At 48.1% G+C, this 11,960-nt stretch overlaps 1 protein-coding gene across 1 annotated transcript in view; it reads right to left on the reverse strand.

Annotated features, from left to right (window-relative positions):
* LONRF1 (LON peptidase N-terminal domain and ring finger 1) overlaps positions 1-11,546 on the reverse strand; it is a 136,419-nt gene extending 124,873 nt beyond the window's left edge. Inside the window, exon 1 of the mRNA XM_075335405.1 lies at positions 11,471-11,546. Coding sequence (XP_075191520.1) covers positions 11,471-11,546 — 76 coding nt within the window. The remainder of the gene's footprint in view (positions 1-11,470) is intronic.
* Between the last annotated feature and the right edge of the window lie 414 nt (positions 11,547-11,960).

Genomic DNA, 11,960 nt, shown 5'->3' on the forward strand with positions numbered 1-11,960 from the left:
CACCGAGAACATCGCTCTATGTCCTCCCACACATGTCCCATCAAATCCTGCTGGGACTCCCCTGGTTACGGACACACGAACCCTCAGTCAGCTGGGGTACTGGTGAAATCACCCGATGGGGCTCCTCTTGCCACGAGAACTGTCTGACGACTATACAACCCATCCGACGACCTCCAGTTCCAGAGTCCCTACCGGGACTGCCCTCGGCCTATTGGTCCTTCGCGGACGTCTTTGATAAAAAGGAGTCAGAGGTACTGCCGCCACACCGTCCTTACGATTGTGCCATCGACCTGCTCCCGGGAACTACACCACCTCGAGGACGGATATATCCGCTGTCTCCTGCCGAAACAAGGGCCATGTCTACCTACATCACAGAGAACCTGGCAAGGGGATTCATTCGGAGATCCTCCTCTCCTGCTGGAGCAGGCTTCTTCTTCGTTAAGAAGAAAGAGGGCGACCTACGCCCATGTATTGACTACCGGGGGTTGAATCAAATCACCGTGAAAAATAAATACTCCCTGCCGCTCATCCCCGAATTGTTTGATCGGCTTAGAGGAGCTCGTGTGTTTACCAAGTTGGATCTTCGGCGTGCCTACAACTTGGTCCGCATCCGCTCTGGGGACGAATGGAAGACCGCGTTCAATACCCGTGATGGGCACTATGAATACTGTGTGATGCCCTTCGGCCTGTGTAACGCACCAGCAGTCTTTCAAGAATTGGTGAACGACGTGTTCCGGGACCTTCTCTACGTCTGTGTGGTGGTGTATCTTGATGACATCCTGGTCTTTTCTCCGGACCTCCAAACCCACAGAGAGAACATGCAGCTGGTACTACAACGACTGAGGGAAAATCGTCTGTACGCCAAGTACGAGAAGTGTGTCTTCGAGCAGTCTTCTCTGCCCTTCCTGGGTTACGTAATCTCCGATACCGGACTGCAGATGGATCCGCAGAAGGTCTCTTCCATTCTCAACTGGCCCCCTCCTTCTGGACTGAAGGCAATCCAACGCTTTCTGGGATTCGCAAACTATTACCGCCAGTTCATCCCTCACTTCTCGGCTCTGACTGCTCCTCTCTCCGCCTTGACCAAGAAGGGGGCTAATCCAAAGGACTGGTCACCTGCGGCCGACGCCGCGTTTGGCTCTCTGAAGCGGGCATTTGCCTCCTCCCCTGTGCTACACCGTCCGGAGTTAAACCGACAGTTCACCTTGGAGGTGGATGCCTCCTCCTCGGGAGCCGGAGCAGTGCTCATGCAGAAGTCCTCCTCCGGGAAGATGGTGACTTGCGGTTTCTTCTCAAAAAGCTTCTCAGCGCCTGAACGCAACTACACCATCGGTGACCGAGAGCTATTGGCAGTCAAACTGGCTCTGGAGGAATGGCGCTATCTTCTAGAGGGAGCAGTGTACCCCGTGATCATTTACACGGACCACAAGAACCTGGAATACCTGCGGTCCGCTCAGCGACTGAACCGACGGCAAGCCAGGTGGTCCTTATTCTTTGCCAGGTTCGATTTCCAGCTCCATTTCCGACCTGCGGACAAGAATGTACGCGCAGATGCTTTGTCCAGGTCATTCCTGCCCATGGAACAGGAGGAGGAGACATCCCAGCCCATCATCTGTCCTAGTAAGATCATTCCGGTGGCCCCTGTCACCCTGGCCCAGATACCGCCTGGGAAGACCTATGTCTCTGAGACTGACAGGCAAAAAGTATTGCACTGGGGCCATGCCTCGAAAACAGCCGGCCATGCTGGTCAGAAGAGAACGTGGAGTACGATCGTACGTCATTACTGGTGGCCATCCCTTCGCACGGACGTCGCTTCTTTTGTCTCAGCCTGCTCCTCTTGTGCCAGGAACAAGACGCCCAAACATCTGCCATATGGCCGTCTTCTGCCTCTGCCTATACCCTCAGTTCCGTGGCAACACATTGCGATGGACTTTATTACGGACTTGCCACTGTCCTCCGGACACACAGTCATATGGGTCGTGGTGGATCGGTTCTCCAAAATGGCTCATTTCGTCCCTATGGCTGGACTGCCCTCTGCCCAGGAACTCGCTGACGCCTATATACAACACATCTTCCGCTTGCATGGCTTTCCATCACACATTGTGTCCGACAGAGGAACTCAGTTCACCTCCCGCTTCTGGAGGGCCCTCTGCAAACATCTGGGAGTGACTCTGGACTTTTCTTCAGCCTACCATCCTCAGTCGAATGGCCAAGTGGAACGAGTCAATCAGATCTTGACCTCCTTCTTACGTCACTACGTCAACGCCCATCATGACGACTGGTCCACGCTTCTTTCTTGGGCTGAATTCTCCCATAACCACCACGTCAGTGAGTCCTCCTCCAGCTCTCCCTTCCATGTCGTTTACGGACTTCAGCCTTCCGTCCCATTACCTGTATCCTCTTCCTCGGATGTCCCTGCTGCTGATGCTGTAGCCCGTGACTTTGCAACAATTTGGGACTCTGTCAAGGCGTCCCTTGGACGTGCTTCCCTGCGGATGAAGAGACACGCAGACAAGAGGCGTCTGGACCCTCCGTGTTTCTCTCCAGGAGATCTCGTCTGGCTTGCTTCCAAGTACGTCCGATTGAAGCTACCATCCTACAAGCTGGGTCCTCGCTACATCGGGCCGTTTAAAGTCCTCAGCAAGATCAATGAGGTCTCCTACAAACTGCAGCTCCCGGCCACGATGAGGATACCCAACTCCTTCCACGTCTCCCTGCTCAAGCCAGTTGTCCTTGGTCCCTTCTCCGCTGCTGCCAGTTCGGCTCCTCCTCCTATTGCCGATGATGACATCTATGCGGTAAGGGATATCATGGCCATGAAAACCGTACGGGGCCGACAGTTCTTCCTGGTAGACTGGGCAGGGTATGGTCCTGAGGATAGGTCCTGGGAGCCCCGGGAGAATGTGGGTACTCCTCTGATCCGTGCCTTCCTGTCCCGGTTGCGGGGAGGGGGGGCGTGGGGGGGGGGGGGTACTGTCACGCTCTCCGGGTCCCCTGCTCTGCTCCCCGGCTCACCTGCCACGCTCCCCAGCTTCCCTGCTTCTCTCCCCGGTCTCCAGCCTCCATTGCCTGCGGTCTCCAGGCGGCCCGGTCCCCGCTCCCGGCGCCCGTCGGCTACTCAGCCCCAGCCCGGCTCTCCTGCGTCCTTCTCTCCGCTCCCTGCCCTGGCTTCTGGCACCCGGGCCTCGCGCATGCGCATTAGGGCGCGCGCGCGGTCATTGACCCTTTCTTAAAGGGCCAGCGTCCACTGACAGGAAATTGAACACACAGGTACAGGGTATAAAGGGGTTTAGTGTCCAAGTGGGCGGGGCCTGTTCTTCGTGTTTCCCAAGCTAGGAGTCAGGTCTCCTTGTGTCTCTGTGCCATACTTACCTATCTCTCTTCTAGAGCCGCTCCTGCCTCGCCATCCGGTCCTGCCGATTCCCGAACACTGACTATCTGCCATCCAGTCAGTCCGTACCATCTCTGATCCCTGTGGTGACCCGTCCTCTCGCTCCATCGGTTCCGGACTCTGCCTGACAACATCTCGGCCTCCGAACCTGAGCTCCGTCACCCGGACTACCATCAGTGACTCCGTGGTCCCAGGGACTTCTCCATTCCACTCTTGTGCACGGACTGTCCTGCTACCCGTAGTGCTCCGGCTACCGGACCCCTTGCCTTCATCAAGGAGTTCGGCCCAGTGGATCCACCTCCTGGGTCTGCCCGTCCACCTGGCCCTAACACATATCTTGTTACTGGGAGATATATACGGTACTACCTGACTTGCGACTAAACTTGTGACCGCATGTGACATTATCTTGCCGTGATTCCATTTAACTGTATTGAACTGTACCACATTTGTGATGGATTCGGCATTGGCGCAGATTACCGCTGATGTGCGCGCAGCTTAAGAAAGCATTTTTACCCTTGTCAATCATGCAGTTTATTCTTATGCAGCCCATTGTCACTTTAAGGCTATGTGCGCACGTTGCGTACAAGCCCTGCAGAAATTTCTGCAGCGATCTGAAGAGCACATGTGCGCTTTAGATCGCTGCAGAAATGTCCGTAGTGAGCGCCGATTCCATGCGCTCTGCCTGCAGCTCCTGCCATAGACAGAGCAGGAGCTGCCGGCAAAGCGCAGGAAAGAAGTGACATGTCACTTCTTTTTGCGCAGCGCTTCGGCAGTAGCCGAAGCGCTGCGCTCTTAGACGCCACGTGCGCACGGCCCCTGCACAATCTCCATAGACTGTGCAGGGGCCGCAGGACGCATGCAGTTACGCTGCGCTACAAAGCGCAGCGTAACTGCATGTTTTTACGCAACGTGCGCACATAGCCTAACCCTGCCTGCATTTGGTAATCATTGTGCAATATCCTCTGCCACTTCGGTTTCAGTGCTCTTCCCATCTTTATTTATTTATCTTTTACTTATCATTACCCAGGGAAATATAATGGCAGATTTGCAATTTTCACGCACCAACATCCATCGCTGCTAGTTTCTGGAAAACACCCATGAAGTCAAAATCATCACTACACGTGTGGCTAATTTACCAGAGGGGTGTTATTTTCTTAACGGGATCACTTGAGGGGGGGATTTTGCTCTTCTGGCACATATAGCCTCTGTATATGGAGTCCGCAAACTATTCTAGGAAAATCTGTGCTTCAAGAGTCAAATAGCGCTCCTGTGAAATATGTTCTTCCATTTCGGTTTCAGTGCCAGTGCTCTTCTCTTCCCATCTTATTTATTGAGTTACCTTTTTTACTTATCATCATACAGTTTCCTATTCTCATTATATTCTCCTGCTGGATTATGTCGCCCTCTAGTGTCTCCCTTACATAAGCACTTGACAATTTTATATATATTTTGTTATTATTGATAATAAAATACAAATTTTTAACATTTTCTTTTGACTGTACACGTTCTTGTAGGTTTTATTTAACGTTCTAGTGCTATAAGCCTCATCTATATATACTTTATTGAGGTGATTCTACTGGTTACTTAATTGTATTACCTTTTACTTACTCTATCATGCACCCCCGCTTGCTTGCTGCTACATTGGATATATCATTGTAGTGCCCGTACATCGTAGTGCCCAGCTTGTGCTTCTGGAAACATACACCTGATAAATTAAACAGGCTCGACAACAGAAAGTGAAACATGTGAATCCCCTAAATGTGGTTTAGGGAGAGAAGGCGTTTGGATTTGGGAGTACAGATTTCGCTGGACTTCATTTTGGGGGAAGCCATGGTGCATTTCCAGAGCCTTTGTGTTACCAGTATTGTGGAGGTCCCTCATATTTCCATTAACAGATGACGCACCTGAGTGTCTTTTTTTTGTGTGGAATGTGTTGAAATTTATTGAGAACATTTTACATGATATTTTAGATCACATTTATCCTGTGCTCTACACTGAGCACTTATATTGGGGTTTACATCTACATCTCACAATGATGAGTCAGATTAAACGCCAAGGGTTATATTCACTCTAATGAGTCAGGCAGAGATACTTTGGACTCTGACCTCTGTTACGAGGTGTCTGTCTTTTCAGAAGTGCCCAAAGCTGGTTTACTGCACTTTTGTTAACGGTATTCACCGCCGACTCATAGACCAGACACAGGCTAAAGTGACTTCATCGGTCTCATCTTTTATCTGGGGTTTCATCAGAATGAAGTACCGTATTTTTCGTTTTATAAGACGTACCGGATTATAAAACGCACCCCAAATTTAGAGATTTAAAAAAAAAAAAAAAAAAATGGGGTCCGTCTTATACTCTGGTGTGGTCTTACCGGAGAGGGGCGGCAGCAGTGGTGGAGCAGGGGTCACAGGAGGCGGGTCAGTGGTGGCAGCGGCAGCGGCTCAGTGGTGGCAGCGCGGGGGGGGGCAGTGGTTGCAGCGGTGGTGGCAGGTCAGTGGTGGCAGCAGCGGGTCAGTGGCGGCAGCAGGTCAGTGGTGGCAGCGGCGGTGGTTCTGTGGGGGAGCAGGCCGCTGCGGTGTGTCCCAGTCTGTCCGCGGTCTGGGCTTCAAAGTTTCAAAGAAATTGCGCCCAGAGCGGCGCGTGCGCAGATGGAGCTCTTATCCAAGAGCTCCATCTGCGCACTCGCTGACGCCCGGTGCCATTATTTGAAGCTGGGATTGTGGACAGATTAGAACACCCGCCGCACAGTCACCACAGTCCGCACAGTCACTCGGCCGCCCGGCCAGCCGCACAGAGTGGCAGCCGGCTGCCGGGACAGAGATGCAGCCAGCCGCCCGCACGCTCCAACAGGCACGAGGCCGCCCGCACACACCCGGCCACCCGCACTGAAGCACAGACAGCCCCCCGCAAATTCACCTCCCAGTAAGGTATATTCGGATTTTAAGACGCACCCCTCACTTTCCTCTCAATTTTTTGGGAGGAAAAGTGAGTCTTATAATCCGAAAAATACGGTATTTCAGAGATTTACACATTTACATGTTGTTTACACATTAAAACACTAGAAGTCCCAGAGAGGGGTCATTTAATATTTCTACCATTGGAACCCTATGGAGCTCGAAATTCCTGGGACTTCTAGTGTTAATGGTTGTGTTGAGTTATTTAGCGGGCACCAAATTTACACTGTTATACAAGCTGTACACTGACTACTTTACATTGTATCAAAGTGTCTTATCCTCAGTGTTGTCCCATGAAGAAGATATAATATAATGTTTACAAAAATGTGAGTGGTGTACTCACTTTTATGATATACTGTATTTACATTTGACTTTTTGTTTTATTTGATTTATTTTCTGCCATTTGATGAAAAAGCCTAATTTTTGCCATGTGTTTTATTTATTTATATAGTGTTCACTGAAGGGGTTAACTAATGTGCCAGATTCATAGATCAGGTGGTTCCAGACTCGGCGATACCAAATATTTAGTTTTCTTTGTTTAGTTTTGTTGCTCTTATAAAAGTTATATCCACTACACCTTCCTCAATTATGAAATATGATCTGCACACTGTCCTCACTTCATGCTGCCCCCTCCTCACAATGTCCCATGCATGCTGATCCCTCTCCGTATGGAGCCCTCACACTTCCCCTCTCCATACAGAGCCCTCACACTGCCCCTCTCCATACAGAGCCCTCACACTGCCCCTCTCCATACAGAGCCCTCACACTGCCCCTTTCCATACAGAGCCCTCACACTGCCCCTCTCCATACAGAGCCCTCACACTGCCCCTTTCCATACAGAGCCCTCACACTGCCCCTCTCCATACAGAGCCCTCACACTGCCCCTCTCCATACAGAGCCCTCACACTGCCCCTCTCCATACAGAGCCCTCACACTGCCCCTTTCCATACTGAACCTCCCATGCTTCCCCTTCTCCATAATGAGACCTCCATGCTGCCCCCCTCAACATACTTAGACCACCACACTACCTCATGCCTAATGCTGAGAGCCCCCCCCCACACACACACGACCCCACTTTTCATACCGAGTCCCCTATATTGCTCCCTCCATACTGAGCCCACCCATGCTGCGCCCTATCCATACTGAGTCCTCCCACTGCCCCTCTCCATATTGAGCCCCATGCTGCCTCTTTCTCCATAATGAGCTCCCAATGCTGCCCCCCTTTTCCATACTGAACCCCCAACATACTGAGTCATTACAGTTTTCCTAATCGATTTTGTCCCTTGCACTATCCCTCACTCTAGAAGCCCTTCTAAACCCACCTCCTACTGTAATAGCCCCCCTAAAACCACCTCCCACAGCAATAGCCCTCTAAACCTCATCTTCCTGAATAGGTCCCCTCCCCCACAATCCCCAGTCTGCCACATTAGTCTAGACAAAAAATAACTCCGGCACACTGTACAATTTCCCAACATGAGGATGAGACACAAGTTAATTCAGTCTTGATCTTTTCTTTTATTTTATTAAAGGTGAAAAAAGAGGTGCTGTACAATTGCAGAGTCCGCCTAAATACAACGTTTCGGCCTATTGGCCTTCATCCGGTCGGACAGTCTGACTAGAGTGTTGACAAATTTAACAAAAAAAGAACATAGATCAGTACAGAAGTACAAGTAGATATGCATACAGTATATGACAGTAACATACGATATTGGTATACATTGGAAGAGGAGAATACAACAAGGACCCACGGGTCAACACACGAGACCTTAGTAATGCAGTGAGAGAACCAAGAGGGAGGCGGCATATGGTCTATTGTGGATGATGAGAGTACCGCAGTGGAGAAAGGGTTAGTGTTGGAGGACTACAGTGCTGGCCAAAAGTATTGGCACCCCTGCAATTCTGTCAGATAATACTCAGTTTCTTCCTGAAAATGATTGCAATCACAAATTCTTTGGTATTATTAACTTCATTTATTTTGCTTTGAATGAAAAAACACAAAAGAGAATGAAACAAAAATCAAATCATTGATCATTTCACACAAAACTCCAAAAATGGGCCAGACAAAAGTATTGGCACCCTTAGCCTAATACTTGGTTACACAACCTTTAGCCAAAATAACTACGAACAACCGCTTCCGGTAACCATCAATGAGTTTCTTACAATGCTCTGCTGGAATTTTAGACCATTCTTCTTTGGCAAACTTCTCCAGGTCCTTGAGATGTGAAGGGTGCCTTCTCCAAACTGTCATTTTGAGATCTCTCCACAGGTGTTCTATGGGATTCAGGTCTGCACTCATTGCTGGCCACTTTAGTAGTCTCCAGTGCTTTCTCTCAAACCATTTTCTAGTGCTTTTTGAAGTGTGTTTTGGGTCATTATCCTGCTGGAAGACCCATGACCTCTGAGGAAGACTCAGCTTTCTCACACTGGGCCCTACATTATGCTGCAAAATTTATTGGTAGTCTTCAGACTTCATAATGCCATGCACACGATCAAGCAGTCCAGTGCCAGAGGCAGCAAAGCAACCCCAAAACATCAGGGAACCTCCACCATGTTTGACTGTAGGGACCGTGTTCTTTTCTTTGAATGCCTCTTTTTATTTCCTGTAGACTCTATGTTGATGGCTTTTCCCAAACAGCTCTACTTTTGTCTCATCTGACGAGAGAACATTCTTCCAAAACATTTTAGGCTTTCTCAGGTAAGTTTTGGCAAACTCCAGCCTGGCTTTTTTAATGTCTTGGGGTAAGAAGTGGGGTCTTCCTGGGTATCCTACCATACAGACCCTTTTCATTCAGACGCCGACGGATAGTACGGGTTGACACTGTTGTACCCTCGGACTGCAGGGCAGCTTGAACTTGTTTGGATGTTAGTCGAGGTTCTTTATCCACCATCCACACAATCTTGCGTTGAAATCTCTTGTCAAATTTTCTTTTCCTTCCACATCTAGGGAGGTTAGCCACAGTGCCATGGGCTTTAAACTTCTTGATGACACTGCGCACCATAGACACAGGAACTTTCAGGTCTTTGGATATGGACTTGTAGCCTTGAGATTGCTCATGCTTCCTCACAATTTGGATTCTCAAGTCCTCAGACAGTTCTTTGGTCTTCTTTCTTTTCTCCATGCTCAATGTGGTACACACAAGGACACAGGACAGAGGTTGAGTCAACTTTAATCCATGTGAACTGGCTGAAAGTGTGATTTAGTTATTGCCAACACCTGTTAGGTGCCACAGGTAAGTTACAGGTGCTGTTAATTACACAAATTAGAGAAGCATCACATGATTTTTCAAACAGTGCCAATACTTTTGTCCACCCCCTTTTTTATGTTTGGTGTGAAATTATATCCAATTTGGCTTTATGACAATTTTTTTTTTTCATTGAAGACAGAATTGCAGGGGTGCCAATACTTTTGGACAGCACTGTATGTGACATAAAAGCAAGAGGCTCACCCAATACGAGCAGGAGTCCTGGTATTGGTGGGAAAAGTACTGACATGCACAATCTCTTATCTAGATTTGTAAAAAGGAATAATTCAGGATCATTAATTGATTATACAGGGAACGTCTACTAAGACTGAATGATAATAATAAGGTAGAGTAAGACATACCTAATAAAGAGTGGGTAATGTAGATATTGCTGGTTCTATGTTCAAATGAGAACGAAATAGGGGTTTAGATTAGCTCTGGTGAAAGAAATATGAATATGTTTATATTACATGTGTTATGTTACTACTAAGGAATTAAATGTCCCATAGATACATGATTAGTAGAGCAATACCCACATGTGGGAAGCAGGCTGGAGTCTTGCCTATGCAGTATATTCTCATTACGCGGTAATGTATACCCGGCAGGAGTGTCAATCTGGTGAAAGCATGGCACATTAGTACGTTATATTACATATATTATAGGGAATTCCATATTCCATGTTCCATAAATGTAGAAATTACAGAGAAATACCCACTGATTTGGATCAATTGAAAAATAAGACCCAAGAATACATCACTGAATTCAGAAATACTTTGGAGGCCAGGAAGAGAAACAAATTTCTGAGAGACCAGGAGGACTACACAAGAGGCACTGTATACAGATGGCGATCTGGAGAGTCATCCAATTCAAGACGTCCCCCCAGATACACCGGCTACTCCTCTTCAGGGAGTTCCGATGACTTTCGTCCACCACGTCAACAGCCCAATTTTTTAGGGCAACGTCGTCAACAAGGAAGAAAATGAGGAGGGGGCTCAGACGCAGGTCGTTATTACCGGGAGGATCGGGTGTGGATGAGATCTCAGGTAAAACCAATTTGGCGTACAACATATCGTCCTACAACCTGTCCCCTACAGAACACTTAGTTTTACAAAAAGGTCTCACATTCAGCCCCACTCCACAGTACGACACTTTTAGAGTCGAGCAAGAGCGCAATCATTTTTTTAGATCCATACGACTAAAAACTCATTTTGATAGAGTTGGTAACATCAATGCTATGAATGTGATACCTTGTAGTAACGATTTATGTTTTTCCCTAAAGGACCTCAATCTCCGATCTAAGAGCTCCTATATGCCCCCCATAACATATCATGCCGTTGAGGCATTTATTTCACTAGTTTCTAGTGAGATCAGTGAACTCAATGAGAAAATTCATACAGGTGATTTTCACATCAAAAATAATCTTTCAGTGGAAGAATCCCGGGCACTAAACACTCTCAAAAACAACCAGTCAATTATTAAACCAACCGACAAAGGCGGTGCAGTCGTTGTCCTCGACCGACAATATTATATTTCCGAAATACTAAGTCAACTCTCGGACAGGTCCACTTATGAACCTGTCCCTAATGATCCCACCCCTCGGGTTGTTTCTCTCGTTAAATCAGTGGCCAATCGTTACTGTAACCTAGGTGTCATTGATCACAAACTTGAAGAATTTCTAAATAATCAACATCCCATTACTCCCGTGTTTTACTCCCTCCCCAAAATTCATAAGCATCTGACCTGTCCACCAGGCAGACCTATAGTGGCCTCCACAGATTCGGTCTTATCACCTCTAGCCAAAACCATAGGAAAGATCTTGTCGCCATTCATCCACTCACTCCATCATATATAAAGGACACGTCACACTTCCTTGACGTTCTTACAGATTTGCATCACGTTCCTCTTTCTGCCCTTCTTGTTACACTGGATGTCAATAGTCTGTATACCAGCATTAACCATGATGAGGGAATACAGGCAGTAGATTGGTTTTTACAACAGTACACCACCTTACCAATTGACAACAGAACTTTTTGCACTGATATGCTTAGGATCATCTTAGAGCAGAATTTTTTTCCTTTTCCAGGACCAATTTTATGTCCAACGCAGGGGGACCGCGATGGGATCCAATGTCGCGCCCCCTTACGCCAACATATTCATGACATTCTTTGACGGCAGGTTCAATCATTCTTATCCACTCATTACCAGATACTGTCAGAGTTCCGGGATTTCCAGTTTTCTTCTGAAGGATCTTGCCCTTTGTTAACATGGAGTTTTCTGTTCTGTTGCCCTTCTTCCTGTTCATCTGTTTAAAAGCCCGCCCCTAAGCTTAGTCTAGTTGCCTGAGCATACTGCTTCCTGTCTACTCCTGCCCTG

This window comes from Anomaloglossus baeobatrachus, chromosome 1, assembly GCF_048569485.1.
Source record: "Anomaloglossus baeobatrachus isolate aAnoBae1 chromosome 1, aAnoBae1.hap1, whole genome shotgun sequence".
Taxonomy (NCBI): domain Eukaryota; kingdom Metazoa; phylum Chordata; class Amphibia; order Anura; family Aromobatidae; genus Anomaloglossus; species Anomaloglossus baeobatrachus.